Here is a 20,351-nt window from a genome sequence, read left to right on the forward strand (position 1 = left end):
AAATTCCAGTCTTTTTGACCTCAAACTAGCTTTTTAAAAATATTAAGGCCACTGAAAGTCTAAAAAAGACATATTGGGTTTATTTGGTATGTTAAAACTATACAGGAAACATTGTCAAATAGGAAATGGTGTTAACTTCTTGGGATTATCTTTATATGAACATGTTATTAATATATGTTCTAAATTGTAAAATATTGATATATCTTCATATATATTATCAGTAATAATTATGGTTATGAGTACATTGTTGTGTGCCATAAAGTTAACCAACTTTGTCAACTGTCTCTCTGCCCATGGCTATTCTAAGAGTTTTGTCATCTGTAGACAATTACTGGCCCTGGCGGTCAACCTGCATTTACCTTCCCCACCAGGAGCCCGGACTGGGACCCAAATGAGGAACGAGGTAAGGAGGCTCTCGATCAGTATCGCCAAACTCTGCTAGGAGGCATACGGACAGCGGCTAAAAAGCCGACTAATCTGTCCAAGGTAAGCGAGACCATACAGGGGCCTAATGAGCCCCCAGCAGTATTCCTAGAACGCCTTTTTGAAGCTTACCGCCTGTATACTCCTATAGACCCAGAGGCACCAGAGAATAGACGTGCCATTAATATTGCCTTTGCCACTCAGTCGGCCCCAGATAGTAGGAGAAAGCTGCAGAGATTAGAAGGATTTAAAGAAAAATTGCTGAGTTAATAAAAATTGCCCAGAAGATTTATAACAACAGAAAATATCCTGGGACTGCCCAGTCTAAAAGGATGGCCAGAATTCTTGTATCTGCTATGGTGAAACAAGAAAGATATAAAACTGAAAAAGGCGAGAGGCCCAAAAGACCAGAGGGGGATACTAGAAGGAGGAAGACCAGCCTAAGCCATGACCAGAGTGCCTACTGCAAAGAACACGGTCACTGGAGAAACGAATGTCCTCCCCGAAAGCAGGAGGTGGCTAAGCCTGTGCCGGTCCTCATGGGGGACACAGACTGATGGGGCTGCGGCTCCATTCTGATAAGCCCTCAGGAGCCCAAAGTAACTCTGAATGTGGGGGACAAACCTGTAGAGTTTCTGATAAACACCAGTTCCACCAAGGATCAAGCCACATATCAAAGGGCTACTGAGGACCTGCTAGCAGAATTAACTCGGTTGGGCTACCGTGTTCTGGCTAAAAAGGCTCAGCTTTATGCCCAGACAGCAGCCTACCTAGGATACGAACTAAAGAAAGGCAAACAAACCCTCTCCACCAGTAGAATTAAAGCTATCCTGAAGATCCCACAGCCCCAAACTAAGAGAGAACTATGAAACTTCCTGGGGATAGTGGGGTACTGCAGACTCTGGGTCTCCGAGTTTGCTGAGATAACAAACCCCTGTATGCTAGCATGTGGGGAAAGAGGGACACTCTGATCTGGACTGAAAACGAGGCTAAAGCCTTCCAGAGCCTCAAACAGGCACTTGTGAGTGCCCCTGCACTGGCCTTGCCCGGTTTGACCAAGCCTTTCCAGTTATATGTTGCTAAAACCGAGGGATGGCTAAAGGGGTCCTAACTCAAAAACTAGGACCCTGGAACAGACCGGTTGCATGGCTGTCTAAAAGGCTGGACCCTGTAGCATCTGGCTGGCCGGGCTGCTTGTGGGCCATTGCTGCGACCACCATCTTGGCAAAGGAAGACTCCAAGCTCATTTTGGGACAAGACTTATATATAATTGCCCCCCCCCACTCAGTGGTGGCTGTACTAAAAGCCCCCCCAAGAGGTGGCTTTCAAACTGCCGCATAATCCCATATCAGGTGCTGTTACTAGACCCCCCCAGAATCTGGCTCCTAAAGACAGCCTCCCTCAACCCCACCACCCTGCTCCCGGATAATGAGCCGTCGGAGCCACTCCATGACTGTCTCAAAATGCTCGAGTCTCTTACCAACCTGAGAGCTGACCTCACCGACCACCCATGGCCGGACCCCAACGAAGAATTATACACAGATGGGAGCAGCTACATCTCAGAAGGAGTCAGGTATGCAAGGGCAGCTGTCGTAACTGCAGGCCGGGTAATCTGGGCACAGGCTCTCAGACATGGAACCTCAGCCCAGAAGGCTGAACTCAGCCCTGACCTAGACCCCAGGATGGGGGAGAGCCTTTACAACAGCACATGTACATGGGGCACTTTTCCAAGAGCGAGGACTGACTCCCCAGTGACGAGAGACAATGCTTTCAGTGACGTGAAAGCCAGAAAAGTCACGCAAAAACCAGTGGGGACTCCCCTAACTCTCCCTGTTCTGCCAGAACGGCTCCTGCCAAACTCCCCAAACTGCACCAAAGAAAAAGTTAAATTAAGAAAAGCCCTGAAGACTAAAACTGATTCAGGAGGTTGGAAAATCCTCCCGGACAATAGGGTCTTAGTCCCTAAACACCTAGGACGAGACCTAATCAAGCAAATACATCAGAGCACCCACCGTGGCAGCACCAAGTTGACCGAACTTCTCCAGAGGGACTACTACATTCCCCAGCTACATCAGATGGCCCAGCAGGGAACAACGAGATGTCTCTCCTGTGCACAAGTCAATTCAGGTAAAAGGACTTAATCCTCCCCCCCTTCGGGACCAGGTTAAGGGGACAAGTCCCAGGGGAACAGTGAAAAGTGGACTTTACAAAAGTAAAACTAGGCAAATACAGGTATCACTACTTGCTTATATTTATTCTTTCTCTAGATGGGTGAAAACTTTTCCTATGAAGTCAGAGACAACACAGGTAGTTTCAAAAAAGTTAGTGGCTGAAATTGTTCCCTGATTTGGCCTCCCACTTGCACTGGGGTCCAGCAATGGCCTGGCGTTCATCACCCAAACAACTCAATTATTAAATTACACTGTGCTTATGGGCCTCAGAGTTCAGGACAGATAAAAAGGATAAATAAAAATTAAAAAAACATTAAACAAATTAAAGCTAGAGCCTGGCGCAGACTGAGTAAGCCTCCTTCCCTTTGCCCTACTAAAAACCAGATACACTCCGTATGTTGAAAGCATAACCCTACGTAAAATCATGTTGAGCCCTCCAACCCCACTCCCGAGAAAGCTCTATTTCAGGTGCAGCCTGGAGACCTCGTCTGGATAAGAAAACTTCAGCCTGCCAGCTTAGAGGCCGGGTGGACTGGACCCCTGCCAGTGATCCACCACATCAACAGCCGTGAGGGTTGCCGGAAAGCGTCATTGGATCCACCACGCGTGGATCAAGAAGGCGACCCCAGATCAACTCCCCGAGAAATGGATCACCAGGTCCTCCGAGGGCCCACTAAAGATAAGGCTTTCCAAAGACTCCTCTGGTTCCTCCTAGTTCTCTGTTTTAATCCAGCAGACGACACCCCCCATCAGCCTGTAAACTACACTTAAGTGCCTCCAAAGACAATAAATGACACTGTCATAATTAGACAGACCCGGAGAGCCTCAGCACAGGCTGGGCTAGAGCCTGTCCAAGCCCCCCGCCCCTCTGCTGCCTCTGAAGACGTGTCTCTGAGTGGACTCCTCCCCTCCTCTCGGGCTGGGAGGAAAGACTGCCCTTTAGACACAAAATTCCACTCCGTACTTAAAAGATAAATCCTTAGACATAAGCTAAGCACCTTAGTTACTTAAAACATTTATGTGAAGGACAGGGTGGTGCAGATAGCCAAAAAAAGGTTAGAATAGATTATTTGCGAGATCATTTTTGACACTATGTATTGATATATTTAACAGCACTAGAAACACCAAAACAGGGGCGGTAATTTTAAAAGCACTTGTCATCTCTAGCATCCCTAATCCCCGTGGACGACAACACTTTTGTCAGCCATAACAAAACCAATTATTCCCATTCTGCTGACACTACTCCTTGGCCCCTGCATCATAAACAGCCTAATTTCTTACATTAAACAAAGAGTTCAAACTGTCAAACTTACGGTCCTCCAAACCCACGATCAACGTGTTTATGATGTTAATACCAAAGAATCAATGATTTGATTCCTCCTAAAAACCAGTGAGGAATGTTACAGTCTGAGTTTTGCACGAAAAAATCATTAATCTGCCATTCTGCTTCTGTAAACCTGCTTGCTCCTGCTTACTCAAGATAGTACCCCCAACACAGAAATTCCTAAGTGACTACAACATCCATGTTTTGCGTAAAATGATTACAGCCCCCACGTTTGCCTGAAGCGATTACAACCCTCATGTTTTGCATGAACAAGATATGGTCCAGAGCCCAAACTGCCCAGATCCTGTTACTCCAAAGATAAGAAAATAATGTAATGCTTACTCAAGGCTTTTTGTACACGTGCTTGCTCAATCTTAATGATTTTTCACCTACCAACTTACAGTATAAAAACTTTCTGTTTCAAAGGCTGGCTGCTGCTTTGTGTGCAGCCTTTGGTGGTGCAGAGAGTAGTCTCTGGCCAGCTAATAAAGACTCCTGATTTGGCTCAATTCGCTCTTTAGGTGGCCATTTCTCACGTCTCAGACCAGAACAAGTCTATCTGAGCAGGAGAACTTAGGGAAGCCCAGACACACAGGGCACAAAACCGAGGTCACTAGAGGAACTTGGACCCTCTGGCACCTACATGCTCAGCACCCCCTCTCATCATCCTCAGACTCATTTCTTTCTCATCCTTTGTGGTATTTGCAAAGTTTCTCTTCCCCTCATGGAAATATTCAGCATTTCCTTGTGAATCCCTTGGGCTCATCCAGGGTACAGAACCAGGGAGACCCAGGTCTCTCCGGCGGCGACCTGGGCTTGGGCAATTGCAGGGGTGACTAGGAAGTGCCTCTGCCCCCGTGTCAGATGCAGGGCCTGCGGGCCACTGGGCAGGAGGTCAGGAAGGGGAGATGACCAGCGGGCTGGGCACACGAGGAGGGTCAATGCCACCTTCCTTGCTGGTGAGGAGGGCGCCCTGTGGCAGCCCGGCCTCCCTCACAGGGCAGGAGCCACACTCACCAGGCTGCTGCCCACCCAGGAGCTGACCCGGCTCAGCAGCACCACCTGGGCTGGCTGACAGCTCCTGCTCTGAATCATCAGGGCCTCACTTCCCTCAGTTGTGGGTTCCCAGGGGCCCCCAGCCCCGGCCTCACACCCCTGCTGGTCTCCACAGTGTCCTGGGCAGCAGTGAACTGAGAACGCCCAGCGTCCCTGCACCTTCGTGGCCTCTGTGGTTGGCACAAGGGAGTTCCTGGGCACAGCCTGTGTTTGGGGCCAGACACAGCCCCCTCCTCTGGGCAGGAGGCACTGGGAAGTCACATTGCAAAGGGTCCTGCTATGGGATGGGGATCCAGGACCTTGGTGCAATCCCCCGAGTCCTCCCCAGGCCACTTGCAGCCCCTGCTCACCCCAGGGGAGACGCTGGGTCCATGTGCAGCGTCCACCGCAGCCGGGACCAGGAAGCAGACATGTCTCCTCGACTGTGGTTTTCCAGTGCAGCTCTTCTCTTCCTGGACTTGAGAAGTAAAAAGCAAAAGACAGTCATCCCGTGGAGCCCCCCTGCCCAGATGGGACAGGGACACGGTGCCCACAATAGATGCCCATGGGGGAAGTAGCAGGTGGTGGCCCATCCCAGGCCCTGGTCCTCAGGGACTCGGACCTTTCCAGCTCTCCCTCCTGAGTCCCCTCTTCCAAGATCAGTTCTTGCTTCTCCACCTGGGAGGATGCCCCATCTAGGTCCCCGGGGCCCTGCCCTCAGGCTCCTGGCTGTGTCCCCGAGAGGGGGGCCTGCTGGGCTGCAGGGCCAGGGTGGCCCTCCCCACAGTCTGGGCAGCTCGGTGTTGGCTGCATTGACTGCAGAGGGCTCTGCCCGGTGTGAACCTCAGTGGCAAACTTGTACCCGACTCAGGGGCATCTGCAGGGTCCCTCTTGCCGGGAGAGCAGGCAAACCCACAGCGTGTGCAGGTCCCTGTCTCCCGTTGTGAGGTGTTTGCTGTTGTCTGTGTGACAAGGGCACATACCCAGGCCCAGGGTCAGTGTGTGGGCTCGACCCATGTGCCAATGCAGGGAAGAAGGGAAGTATCCCTCCGCCTGCTGTGAACACTGGCCACAGTGTGAGTGTGTGTGTGTGAATGTGAGTGCGTGTGTGTGTGTGTGTGTGAATGTGGGTGTGTGTGAGTGTGAGTGTGTGTGTGAGTGTGTGTGTGTGTGTGAGTGTGTGTGTGAGTGTGTGTGAGTGTGGGTGTGAGTGTGTGTGTGCATGTGAGTGTGAGTGCGTGAGTGTGAGTGTGTGTGAGAGGGTGTGTGAGTGTGTGTGTGTGAGTGTGTTAGTGTGTGTGAGTGTGTGTATGTGTGTGAGTGTGAGTGTGTGAGTGTGAGTGTGAGTGTGGGTGTGAGTGCATGACTGTGTGTGTGTGAATGTGGGTGTGTGTGAGTGTGTGTGTCACTGTGAGTGTGAGTGTGAGTGTGACTGTGTGTGAGTGTGTGTGTCAGTGTGTGAGTGTGTGTGAGAGAGCATGTGTGTGAGTGTGAGTGTGTGCGAGTGTGTGAGTGTGAGTGCCAGTGTGTGAATGTGTGTGTGAGTGTGAGTGTGAGTGTGTGTGAGTGTGTGTGAGTATGTGTGTGTGTGAGTGTGTGTGAGTGTGAGTGTGTGTGTGAGTGTGAGTGTGAGTGTGTGTGTGTGTGTTTGTGCCCTGCAGGATTAGTAGTTGTGACGCGGGCTCTGAGCCAGGCCCACGAGCTGTGGGTTAAAGTGACATTTACCCGGAAGAACTTACAGGACACACGAGGCTCCTGCAAAGCCCCGAGGGTTTCTGCACTGCGGTGGGTGTGACCGGCCTAGGGCCTGCGGAGCTCCAGGAAAGGGGCTCCCCGACGCTTTCACAGAATCCTTGCCTGGGGCCTCCCTGCAGAGCTCCCTGGGTTTACAAAGGCCAGTTCACCGGTTCCAGTCAAAAGCACACGCTGTGAGTGAAGGAGCATGTGACCCGGGGCACAGCCAGGGCACACTGGGCTGGGGACCCTGGGAGGAAGATGCTCTGCCAGCCCAGAGGAGCCTCCGTGCCGGCGGGGCTGGGCTGCAGGGGGCGCTCAGGAGCACCCAGCACAGGCTGCGGCCAGCAGCAGCTGCACAGGAGGCTGGGAGGGGGTTCCTCTCGGGGACTGGCTCTTCCTTTTTTAAAACACCTAAAATAAGAATTTCATATGGTGTGTTGATATTTGTATAAATATCCTTGTCTGCTGTGAGTGTTTGTGTAACACAGTATTTTAATGAAAGCCACGTTTACAAAGGGTCTCCAGCCCTCCTACGTGTGTTACGAGTAAGCGGCTGGGGGCAAGGGAAGATTTTTACACACAAATGCGCAGAAAATTTCAGGGAACTCACGGATCCAAAGGACAAGACCTTTGGGTGTAAAATGGCACAGATGGTCCCAGGGCTCCCCGTGCATTTCCCATGTGGGTTCACGGTGAAGGACGTGTATTTGGGGGCTTGTTCCTCGGCGGGAGATCTCTGTGCACATGGAGTCAAGGCGGTTGTGGGGACGCCTGTCCTCAGCGTCTCCCTGTTGCGTGGCCCCCGCATCATTGCGATTCTCTTTCTCACACTGGGGCAGGTCTAGGGCTATGCAACTTCCTGCCTGATGAATGTGCAAATGGCCCGAGGTCTGCTGAGGTAAATACAGCCATGCCTATGCCCTGAGAGCGTCACCCCACGGCCACGTCCCTGCTCTGGAGAAGCCCCTGACAGCTCAGCTCCCCACCATGGACTGGACCTGGAGGATCCTCTTCCTGCTGGCGGCAGCTACACGCGAGGGGCTCCCCAGGCCCAGGGTGAGGAGGGGCCCGGACCCAGCCCGGGGGTCTCACCCAGTCCTGTCTCCTCTGCACAGTTGCCCGTGCCCAGGCCCAGCTGGTGCCGTCCGGGGCTGTGGGGAGGCCTCCCGGGGCCTCCGTGAAGGTGTCCTGCAAGGCTTCCGGGTGCGCCTTCCCCAGCTCCTACATGCACTGGGTGAGACAGGCCCCTGGACAAGGGCTGGAGTGCATGGGACGTTTCCACCGTGAAGATGGTTCCACAAGGTCCGCGCAGAAGTTCCAGGGCAGAGTCACCATGACCGGGGACACGTCCACCAGCACAGCCTTCATGGAGCTGAGCAGTCTGAGACCCGAGGACACGGCCGTGTATTACTGTGCGAGACACAGTGTGACAACCCACATCCTGAGGGGGTCAGAAACCCTGAGGGAGACGCAGCTGTGCTGGGGATGAGAAAATGACGGGGGATATCAGGTTTAAATGTTTACCAATATGGGTTAATTAGTTGAGGAAAAGGAGTATGTGACAGGTGTATACAGTCTAATTACTTTGGAAAGATTTCGTTCAGTTGTCACCGTATCAACAGAGCTTAGAGAATTACGGAAGACTCAAGCTAATAAAGCTGGTCCAAGCATTTCCATTAAGTTATTAACGTGAACATAAGTTTTAACGTCAGCTGGGTAAATAAATTGGAGTAAGAATTCTTAATCACATGGTACATGCCTTTTAATACATAAGAAATGGCCCAAATGTCTTCCTTGTTTCCTTTAAATGAAATTTTCTTTGCGGTGGTTTGAAGTTCACGGTAGCATCGAGAGAAGGTCCGGAGAGTTCCCGTGTACTCCCGGCCTGCGCGTGCGCGAACTTCCTCGCTGTGGACACACCGCGACAGGTTCGTGAATAGGTTGCAAGGGACGAACCTACGTTGACACGTCGTCATCACCCAAAATCTACAGCTTGAATTTGGTTTCGCCCTTGGTGCTGTCCCTTCTGTGGGTTTTGACAAATTGATACTGACTTGCATCTATTATTCCGGTGCCATGCCTTGCCGACTCATTTGTGTCATTCCAAGGAAGGCAAACGATGGCGCCTAGGAAACGAGGCCGCCCTAGGGAGGGCGGAAGCGGACAGTGGCGCGGGAAGCCGAGCCTGCCCTCGAGAAGGCCCGCAGTGGGGCCCGCGTGCCGTGCTGGCCTTTGCCCCCCTCAGAGGCGAAGGCCCCTCTCGTGTCCTCTGCGGAGCAGGGAGAACCCACGAGGCAGCCCCGCCCGCCTGCGTTGCTGTCCCCTCAGGGGTGGCCCTCGTGACCTCCTGCCCCATCCTAGCGCGTGCCGAGAAGGGCAGGGCACGGACTCTCTGCCCCACCAAAGTGGCATCAGGGCATTGGTGGCCGGAGGGTATTCAGATTAGGAATTACGAGACAGCGAGGGCAACAATTCGGTTGACTGTTCTCAGGTGTGGAGAACATTCAAGTGTAGGTTTGAGACCTTCCTTTGCTTTTGGCTTTAAGTAACTTCGGGAAGCTGAGTAGTGGATCACTTTCATCTATTAGACAGTATTGGAACTTCAATAACTTTCGTGCAAACTTTTATATCATGTCTATGGAAATTTTAGCCTACGGAATATAAAATAAGATATAAAGGTATTTTCTGGGTTTGCCATCAAATATAATAGAAAAGTCAACGGTATAAACCAGATAGACACGTTTGATTAAGAATACAGAAAAGAATCTGGTGTGCATGGGACGTTACAATCACTTTGGTAAAGTCTCTTTAACTTGAAAGCGCCTTATTTCAAAGTAGCAAGGAAAGGTATTCGGCTGAGGCTCACATACTACAAGGAATCGCTGAGCCTTTGGGAAAATCTGTGTCACCTGTGACACCCAATACCTTGGATCCCCGGTGAGCAGGGTTTCGGCAACAGAGCGGCAAGGCGTCCCCCGGGTCCTGACCGGGGTTGGCCTTGTCACCGTCCAGGCACCCTGAACACTTCCCGGTAGGGAGGGGATCCGGCACTTCTTGCCTTCAGAGCATTCTCTCTGATCGGATTCGAAGGGATCTGCTGTCAATGTCCTTGTTCAGTGCGGTGCCATCTTTTGTTCCGCTGTCTCGGCTGCTCTCGGCATCCGCGGCTGCTTCCAGGACAGGGCTGGAGAGGGGAGCCGCCGGCTCTGTGGCCTGCGGGCCACGGGCTTCGTTCCTGCATCATTTTTCTCTGATAGCATTTCAGCATGTCCTGTGGGTGTTTTACAACAGGCAAAGGGGCGACTTCACATTCCAATTTCTGTTTTCAATACAGGTCTCGAATTTCCCATTTAACGTCACTGGTGAAATGCAATAAAATCGGGAATGTTGTTGCATCAAAAACTTTGTAAACTCCTGAGTTGTGTCAGTTGATTCCTGCCCCGTCCCCCGATCTCCTGCAGTGTGCGTGGTGACCCTTCTCGTCCAGTCTTGTGTTCCTCCTCAGCCGCAGACACTGCCTGAGCACACTCCCGTTCTGAATCCCTGGGAATCGGCTTCACTATTCCAAGAAAATGCCCATAACTGGACTCACATCATATTCTTCCAGTGTTTTTTGCCACTTGTTTCCATATGGGCAGATTCTCCGGAGCCCTGTTCTGGGCAGAGCTGCACAGGTGAGGTCCTGCCCTCTCAGGGACACAAGATCCAGCTTCTCCAAGTGACGTCCTCCCTGGTGCCTCTGAGGGATGGAATCCCTTCGCTGGGCTGCGCCTGCCCACAGACTTCAGGGAAGGCCTGTGGTGTTTCCAGGACAGGCTGAGTGTGGAGGAGGAAAAAGGCCTGGGGAAATTCCTGGAGACTCTGTGGGGAGGGACCTGGCTGTGTCCGGACCTACATAAGAGAAGGAGGTTTCAGGTGTGGGTTGGAAGCAGACGCCACTCAGCCCAGGTGGCCTCGTCACCACGCAACATCCCCTGCAATGACCTCCTTTCGGATGGAGGGAAGGGCAGGTCAGGCTCTCACCTAACAGTGGTAACGTACCAGTCTCTCAGGGGAGACGGGAACCCCAGTACATGGGAGGTTCAGGGGAAGACGGCAGGAAGGACCAAAACGAGCCAGATCTCAGTCCCTTCCCTGTGCGAGCACAAGGCTTCCCCAGGTGAAGATTTCTCCTCAGTCTCTAGGACAGAGTAGATCTACTAATGGGCTGGGTACGGTCACAGCGCCCTCCTTAGAAAGGGCCCGGGGTCTGGGGAAGGCGGCGCTGTGGTCGGGAAGAAAACGAGACTGCTGTGTCCCCTGCTTGGCTGCTGCCAGCTGCATGAGGCATCTGGGAGGTCGGACGTACACCGGGTGCGAGGCCGCTGCTGCACGTGGCTGGCGGGGACCGAGGCTCCGTGTCCTAAGGTGTCGCTTCCAAGGTGCGGCTGCAGGAGTCGGGCTCAGGGCTGGTGACGCCATCTCAGACACTGTCCCTCCCCTGTGTCACCTCTGCACTGTCCATCCCACGCTGTGGGTACCGCTAGAGCTGCGTCTGCAGCCCTGGGGCCCGGGACGGGACCGCGTCAGGAACACACGCTCCGCAGGGAGCGCAAGTTACACCGTGTCCCGCAAGAGCTGAGCTGCCACGTCCTGACCACTGTCCAAGAACCAGCTGTCCCTGCAGCTGAGCTCTGTGCCCACGAAGGACAGGGCCGGATTCACCGTGGGACACACAGTGAGGGGACATCAGTGCGGGCCCAGACACAGACCTCCCTGCAGGGGCGCTCGGGGCCGCCAGGGGGCGCCCGGGACCCCCGAGCCCAGAGCCGGCCTGGGCAGGTGAGGGGGGAGGGGAAGGGCCGGGTTCCTGTCGGGGTCGTGGCTTCCTCTCCATAGACCCGTCTCCTCTGGGGGCTTCGCTGAGTTCCCGACCCTGAGCTTCCCCTGCAGTCTCAGCTACCTTTGTGGTCACTAGAGAAAATACTCTCACCTGCTCAAAAGGCAGACAGTTGCTTCCAGGCGCTTTCTCCTGTCCCCAAATGCACATTAACGACCAGCACTTTGGAATAAGTCTGTAAACGGATCAGAGACTTTCTCCTGGACGACACGATGCAGCACAGGACGCACAGGACGCAGCAGCCGGCAGGCAGGACCCGGAGCCCGCGGGACATCAGGGGCAGATGGCTCCTCTCCCAGCTGGGGACCCCAGAGGGGCTCATTTCCCAGCTCGGGAGCAGGTGCAGAGGGAAACTGAGGTTTCCTTTCAGACCCCGGAGTTTCCTGTCTCTGCCCGTCACTCTTCTCCCTCAGGAGTCCAGGGTTTTCTCCTTGTAATGCCCTAGTCTCGTGCACTTGAAATGGGATGACTCGGGGCCTGAATTCAGTGCAAATTTAAGCCTTAATTTCTTTCACTTTTCTGCTCTCCATAAACTTTCAGTACAATATTTGGAGTATGCAATCAGCCTCCCACAATCCACACCCTTGTGACAAGAAGGGTTTTCTGTTGTGTATGCTGTGTTTGTCACTCAGGAAAAAACTCTTCTCTGCAGAGATGATTCTGTATGTGCTCGGGGTTTGTTTGGCCCCTGGAAAATTTAAACTGCAATCCCTTTAGCAAGTTCAGTTTCCAGCGATCCAGTGCCTACGTCCACTGTAGTCTTGTCCCAGCCCACATGCCGCCTGGTGGGCTGTGCCTAATAAGCTAATGCTCTGGCCCTGTTTCTCCCGGCAAGTGCTGGTCTGTCCACAGATATTAGGTTTGTTCTTGGTCAGATAACTTCTGCTATTTGAAATATTAAATAAAATGTGCTACTCTAGAGCTTCTGCAGTCATGCTTTATAGATGACGATGATGTTGCTATTGTTGTGGCTGATGTAAGAAGAGCTTTCTCAGCTGTCCACTTCTCCCAGGTAAGGATAAGCTGTATCCTTAATGTCAAGAAATTAGAAACAATCAAAATATTAACCAGTAGTTTAATACATAAGCATTTTGTGCAAATGATGCATTAGGACACTGCATCATTGACAGCAATGACTGTGTCAGGAACACTGCAGCGTGGCTGCATCCACAGTCTGTGCTGTGAGTAAAACAGGCAAAAAGCACCTGCTACGTGATTCCAGTGTTACAAATTCTAGAGAGTAAAAACTGAAATAACATAAGCTATTTAGCACTTGCCTTGGTAAAGTGAGGCAGACGGAAGGAGAAAGGAGGAGGAATTTCAGAAGGACAAGTGTAAACATTGAATCCAGGCGAGATGGCTCACGCCTGTAATCCTCTCATTCTGGGAGGCTGAGGCAGGAGGGTAACTCTGGTCAGGAGTTCCAGACCAGTCTGAGCAAGAGTGAGACCCTGTCTCTACTAAAAAAAAATAGAAAGCAATTAGCTGGAGAACTAATAAATTATATATATATATATACATACATACATAAATTAGCTGGCCGTGGTGGCACATGCCTGTACTCCCAGGTACGAGGGAGGCTGAGACAGGAGGATCGCTTAAGCCCAGGAGTCTGAGGTTGCTGTGAACTAGGCTGATGTCATGGAACTCTAACCTGGGCAAGAGAGGAAGACTCTGCCTCCAAAAAAAGAAAAAAATGTGTAAATATTGAGTGAAATCAGTTTCCTCAATATCTCAGACAGGCTGATGGTGACTTCAATACTTTCAATTTGCACAGTTAAAATATGTTAATGAAGATGTACATCAATTATACATGACTAAATATCAACAATAGATGATTTGTTAGGGAAAGAGTTATGGGCAAATAGGTAAAAATAAGTGAAACATTAAGTACATGAAAATGCTTCTGCAGTGACCCTGTGTGTTAACAGTATTTTGAACATATTATTTAAGTAAAAACAGGAATGCATAAATTTGCTTTCTATTCTTATTACAGACTCGAGGGTCCAGAAAACATCCTAGGCTTGTCCAGCTCTGGTCTGCAGTGAGTTCCAGGGATGAAATTACAGGCCCAGACACCGAGCCTAAATCTTCCCAGATCTGTGCTACCTGACAAACCAGACAACCTCGATACCGATTTCAGACTACGTTTATGTCTATAAAATACAGGAACACTGACACCTACAGCACATGGTTTATGTGTGTTTGTAAATTGGATAAGTGACTAGGAGTTAATTATTTATCACAGTACAGTCATGGAGTTTTTCTCTGTATCCTGCCCTCTCCTCAGCCACCGCACCAAGTCCTTGCTATATAGCAAAGGACATGCAAATAGGGCCCTCCCTCTGCTGATGAAAACCAGCCCAGCCCTCACCCTGCAGCTCTGGGACAGGAGCCCCAGCCCCGGCATTCCCAGGTGTCCCCATTCGGTGATCACCACTGAACACAGACACTCACCATGGAGTCTGGGCTGCGCTGGGTTTTCCTTGTTGCTCTGTTACAAGGTAATTCATGGAGAACTGGTGACATTGGGTGTGGGAGTGGACGTGAGTGAGAGAAACCAGGGTGTGTGTGGCAGTTTCTGACCCGGATGTGTCTGTGTTTGCAGGTGTCCAGTGTGAGGTGCAGCTGGTGGAGTCTGGGGGAGGCTTGGTCCAGCCTGGGGGGTCCCTGAGACTCTCCTGTGCAGCCTCCGGATTCACCTTTAGCAGCTATGACATGAGCTGGGTCCGCCAGGCTCCAGGGAAGGGGCTGGAGTGGGTCTCAAGGATTAGTAGTGGTGGTGGTAGCAGCACATACTACGCAGACGCCGTGAAGGGCCGATTCACCATCTCCAGAGACAACGCCAAGAACACGCTGTCTCTGCAAATGAACAGCCTGAGAGCCGAGGACACGGCCCTGTACTACTGTGCCAGAGACACAGTGAGGGGACATCAGTGTGAGCCCAGACACAAACCTCCTGCGGGGCAGCGCGCGGCCGCCAGGGGGCGCCCAAGACACAGGAGCAGAGTCAGCCCAGGGCAGGTGCAGGTGGAGGGTGAGGGCTGGTTTCCTCTTGGGGTCAGGGCTTCCTCTCCATAAAGCGGTTTCCTGTGGGGAACTTCTCTGAATTCACGATTCTGTGTTTCCCTCTGCAGTCTCTGAGTTAGATATGTTTGTGGTAATGAGAGAAAATACTCTCACCTGCACAAAAGGCAGACAGTGGCTTCCAGGGACTTTCTCTTTTCCCCGAATGTACATTAATTATCAACACTTCTCATTAAGTCCGAAAATCAATAAAAGATTCTTTCCTGGACAGCACGATGCAGCACAGCACACAGAGGGAAACGTCCCTTCCAGCCGGCAAGCAGGATAAAGCGCCTACGGGACGTCAGGGGCAGACGGAGTCAGCGTCCTAAGCAAGAGCAGGAGGACCCCGTGGTGCTCCGTGTCCCAGCACCAGGCTCCCAACATGGATTCTACCTGACAGGATTCAAGGGCAGAGGGACCCACCGACATGTAGTGCAGATGTTGGCTCTGATGGTGTCAGACACCTGGACACACAGGCAGGCACAGACACACACACACACACACACACACACACACACACTGAGGGGACACGGGAAGGGTTAGTCTCTCCACTACTGAGGTGTCTGCAGAGCAGGGCAGGCCCCTCAACACAGTCCCAAGTGGCTTCGTAGGGCAGGAAGGGAGACGGGCTCAGGTTTCCACAACAGTTCCCTGGTGGGGCAGGGAGGGTCTGGTGGGGTCTGGGCCTGTGACAGCCATCTGGTGAGAAAGCACCTGTGATTCCTCCCTGGGATTCCCATGAGTGGGGCAAACAGGGAAGACGAAGGATGGGTCTTCAGATGTCAGTGGACAGATACCAGCTAGGAGAAACTGACTTCTTATTCCACTCAGCAACTATTAAATATTTTTAATTTTTTTTTTGAAAAGCAGGCAAAGGTCAATATGGGTGGAATACAATGAGGTCTGCCAAAAAATAGAAGACATTTCATTAGTATGAGCAAATCATAGTACTAATGAGGATGAGCAGGAGGAGGAGTTAGACAGGGTCTTGGTCCAATGTCATGGGGGGAAGCTTTTCACTGTCCAAGCTCATCAGCTTATCATGAAGGCCGTGGGTCAGCTATGGGCTTCAAAGTACCAGAAGGTTCACAGGTTCTACAGGGATGCTCAGTTTGACATTCTCTACCACAGCAGCCTTCCAAGTGTCTAGAATTCTGAACTGATGCTGTGGTTGTGAAATATGAACCTGAGTGTTTCCTCCCCGGAATTGCATTGCTGTGTTTCCCTTAAAGTCCTTAAGAGTATTTGTTCCAGTATGGCTCAAGGCCAGTATTTTCCTGATGTTTCTCCAATACACACTCTGTGCTGGTTGAACAGGATGAGAGACTGCTAAAAAGATGTAGTAAAAGGACTCTGATCTGTGGTGATAGGAGTGTCTATAATGCATAAACTGCTTCCAAATTGTTTACTCTCGCATGCAATAGGGAAAATGCTAGTAGTTGTGGGAAAATCTAAATGTTTGTTCAGTTACTACCAAGTCATAGGGTAACAACTGATGTGTGCTTGAGGGACTGGACCACAATGCTGTAAGCAAGTGCTCATGGTAGAATCGCGAAGGAGTTCAAGAATTGCTTGAAACTGTGACATTCAAATTTCATAATGTTAATTGGATAAAAATTTTCAAAATTTTCAAAATATTTCCAATGAGTGGACAGTGTGTTACATGAGCAGTGGTGATCCCTCACAAGCTTAGACAGCATCACAAACTTGGTTTAGTCTGCTTGTTCTGGGTAATGACATCCTACAACACTTGTTTAACCCCTGTGCTATTTTTTTTTTTTTTGCATGATTCCTGTTTACTTTAGTTGGGTCTCTAGGATTTAGAAGTCTATCTAGAAGTTCCTTAGGTTTTTGTTCATTTTGATAGGTTTTCCAGAACTCTTGAGAAACCCCTTTTGTTTGCAAAATATCCCAAGTTCATGTACTACTCTAAAAGCATTCCAATTCAATCCAAGTTTTTTTGCTAATTGACAAGCACTAAAAAGGGAAATGACTTCTCTCAAATGGGCTGATTTTACGTCCAGTTGAGCACAACGTTGTAATGGAAACTTTTCTTCCGTAATATGAATCTCTGTTTAATAACTTCCAGTTTTATTACTGAAGTGTGATTGATCAACAAATAATATTGTCTCAAGGGTCTCCATGAGCATCTCATCCAAAGAATATACAGAACTTTTCGCTGATGCAGACAAAATAGCTCCCGTGTCCTCACTTAGCTTTCAGCCCCGTGTCCTAGCACACAGTGAACCGCACGCCACTGTTCACCTCAGCTGGGGCTCCTGACTAGGAAATCAGGTACTTTTGGTTTTAATGCCTCTAGACCATCATATCTGGCTATTTTAGCAAAAAGTAAAGGCAACATGAAATAACCAAACAATAAGGAAAATCATAACCTAATGAAACAAGAAGCTGGGATGTGATTGGTACCATCTTTGCCGATTTCAAAAGCTCATGCACCCAAGGAGCTTCTTGTCTCAACGTTTCACACTGGTATGCAGAAAACGTCCGCTTCATTCCCCAGGCCCCTCTTGTGTGGATGGTGAGAGGGTTTTCAGGGTCATGCAGATAGGACAAGGGTGGAAGAGAGAGGACAACTTCGCCTGAAGGATCAGCAAGGTCACAACAGAGAATCTCTCCTGCTTCCGTGACTAGAACTCTGTCACCCGCCCACATGCACACGGATTCCTGATGGGCATAAATGCTACAATGATGAGGCTGACCATTTTATCACACAAAATTACTGGAAACTGACATAAATATTCCCTTTTCCTTTTTCTGTCTTTTTGTTCTTCTTTGTTCTTTTGGAAAGAGGGTCATGTTATGCAGTCTAGGCTATAGAACAGCATCATCATCACCATCATCATCACAGCTCACTGCAACCTCAAAGTAATGGGCACAAGTGATCCCACTGCCTCAGCCACCCAAGAATCTGGGACTACAGGTGCAGCCACAGTGGCCAGGTGGGATATATATATGTATAAAACATTGTTTCACTGGGTTGCTAGCAAGACTCGTCTCAAACTCTCAGCTTAAAGGACCCCCCTACTGTGGCCTCCCAAAGTGATGGGTTTACTGGCATGGGTCACAGCATATGATCAGCATATTCAATGACTAACTTCCCTTCGCATAAAGTTAATTACTTTTCGATCATTACCTGAACTTTCACTGAAACATTCCTACTGTGATTGAGTTTCATTTCTATTTCCAATGTTCAAAACTGGGCCTCCATGAGAGTCTAGTGCATAAAAACACGTCCCCCCAGACACTCACATCTGATCTGGGCCCTGCCGTCCCTCAGCTGTCTCACCCAGGGCTTGCTATATAGCAGGGGACATGCAAATAGGGCCCTCCCTCTGCTGATGAAAACCAGCCCAGCCCTCACCCTGCAGCTCTGGGACAGGAGCCCCAGCCCCAGTATTCCCAGGTGTCCCCATTCGGTGATCAGCACTGAACACAGACACTCACCATGGAGTCTGGGCTCATCTGGGTTTTCCTTGTTGCTCTGTTACAAGGTAATTCATGGAGAACTGGAGATCCTGGGGAGATGTGAGGGAGAGAAACAGGGGTGTGTGTGGCAGTTTCTGACCAGGATGTGTCTGTATTTGCAGGTGTCCAGTGTGAGGTGCAGCTGGTGGAGTCTGGGGAAGGCTTGGTCCAGCCTGGTGGGTCCCTGAGACTCTCCTGTGTAGCCTCTGGATTCACCTTCAGCAGCTCTGACTTGAGCTGGGTCCGCCAGGCTCCAGGGAAGGGGCTGGAGTGGGTGTCAACTATTTATAATGATGGCAGCATATACTACGCAGACGCCGTGAAGGGCCGATTCACCATCTCCAGAGACAACGCCAAGAACACGCTGTATCTGCAAATGAACAATCTGAGAGCCGAGGACACGGCCCTGTACTACTGTGCCAGAGACACAGTGAGGGGACATCAGTGTGAGCCCAGACACAAACCTCCTGCGGGGGCAGCGCTGGGCCACCAGGGGGCGCCCAAGACCCAAGGAGCAGAGTCAGCCCAGGGGACAATAATTGCTTCCTGTCAGTGTTTGGGGCCCCTTTTCTAGAAATTTCAACCTGGGACCTATATACTTTTCTGGCTCTGTGCTCGTGCCTGTAGTGTGTGAATTACAATCGTCTTGTTGCAGTAAATGAACACGTTCTCACCTGCACACAAGGCAGAATGTCACTCACGTGGGCAGAACTGACCCTGCGGTTGTCACAGGGGTCAGAGTCCTCAGGGAGCCCAGGGGAACCTGCTGTGCATTTTCCAACCAGACTCAGCACAGACCTCAGTGGGACTGCCTGAGTGGGACAGTCTTTGGGATTCACACTGGGACATGCAGGGACATGGGCAGGGTCAGTGTCTCATAAAATCTACTGTTTTCAACTTGTTCTCTCCTCATTTAATACCCATCATTTCTGATGCAGAAATGATTTAGTTCTATTTTTTTTTTCTGCAAGTCTGTTTTGTTTCTCCCTAGGTTCTATTTTCACATCTTCGTCTTCTCCTTCTTCCCCCTAGAAAATGGAGGGTGTGATCTCTGTGTCTAAATCCCGGGGCTCAGGCCCTTTACCTGCAGCTCAGGTGTGGCCCAGGCTGTGGCTCCTGTGGGACCTGGGAAAGATTGATGGGACTGTGTCACCCACCACTGCTGGGACCCTCCTGCTGTCACCTGGGCCTGGACTCACGTTGGAAATGCAAGTGGTCATTAGTAGCTGAGAGAATGAGAGTGATTGGTCAGAGTGGGATGTGTCCACTGAGACTCTCACACAGTCACCTTCAACACCTGTGGCATCGGGGAGACCTGCAGGTGGAACCTGAATGTGCTGAGAGCTCTCTGGTGGCATCCAGGTCCTTGTGAGTGGTGTCCCTGTGATTCCACATGATGACACAGCACCCTGCAGTCTACTCCCTCCTGTGGCAGGTGCCTGCCCCAGATGGTCCCTTGTCCAGGAGCCTCCTCATCCTCCCCCCTCTGCTCCTCCTGACTGCCCTCTCCTGTGTCCTCCTCCTTCCTGTGGAGAGCAAACTCGTCCCCTGGTTTTACTCTCACACCCACCGTCATCAAGAGGGAACCAGGGTCATGTATTGAACAAGGATTTGTGTCTAAAGCACATGGGATTCACAACAGATTTCTTGCATATCTTTAGTGTTCATCATGGGAGATACTTGTGGAATTGAGGTGCACCATCTGTGTTATGAAGAAATTTCAATTCTTCAGTAATTTTCATTTCTACCTGGAGACACAGACGTGTCCTCATTTCAAGTAGGAAACAGTTAACTGCCTGAGAGGCTTTGCCACCTTGTACAGTCCCTGCCTGTGAGATGGCTTCAAGATCAGACAGTGAAGGGTGGTAACACCTCACTGTGTGTCGTGGAGTGTGGAGGAAAGGACAGGACCACCCAAGCAGATGTGACTTTTGCTCCTTTAGATTTATTTTGTTTGTTTTAGTTGTTTACAGAATTTTTTATTCTCAGTTCTTACAGAATAAAAACACATTTTGTTTTTGCAAAGCCCATGAAGCCCATAAAGCTGCCCAGCTCCGTGTTGCTGAGCACATACAATGGCACAGGACACTGGAGACCCCTGGGTGGCCACCAACGGTGGGCACTAGCCATGTGGGTGAGGACATTCACATTATGGCAAAGAAGGCAGGTGTCCTCCTGGGGAGAACAGGACACGGGGCCTCTTTGGGCTGAGTCTGCAAGGGCTCGG

The 20,351-nt window shown here is 50.8% G+C and overlaps 1 protein-coding gene across 1 annotated transcript; it reads left to right on the top strand.

Annotated features, from left to right (window-relative positions):
* The first annotated feature begins 14,027 nt into the window (after positions 1 to 14,027).
* On the top strand, positions 14,028 to 19,354 carry LOC123643429 (immunoglobulin mu heavy chain-like). The gene is given in 6 exon segments (XM_045558965.1): positions 14,028 to 14,073; positions 14,178 to 14,497; positions 18,049 to 18,088; positions 18,091 to 18,150; positions 18,247 to 18,570; positions 19,215 to 19,354. Coding segments are annotated over 6 exon segments (930 nt in total).
* Positions 19,355 to 20,351: the final 997 nt, after the last annotated feature.

The sequence above is a fragment of the Lemur catta genome, chromosome 1 (genome assembly GCF_020740605.2).
Source record: "Lemur catta isolate mLemCat1 chromosome 1, mLemCat1.pri, whole genome shotgun sequence".
Classification (NCBI taxonomy): domain Eukaryota; kingdom Metazoa; phylum Chordata; class Mammalia; order Primates; family Lemuridae; genus Lemur; species Lemur catta.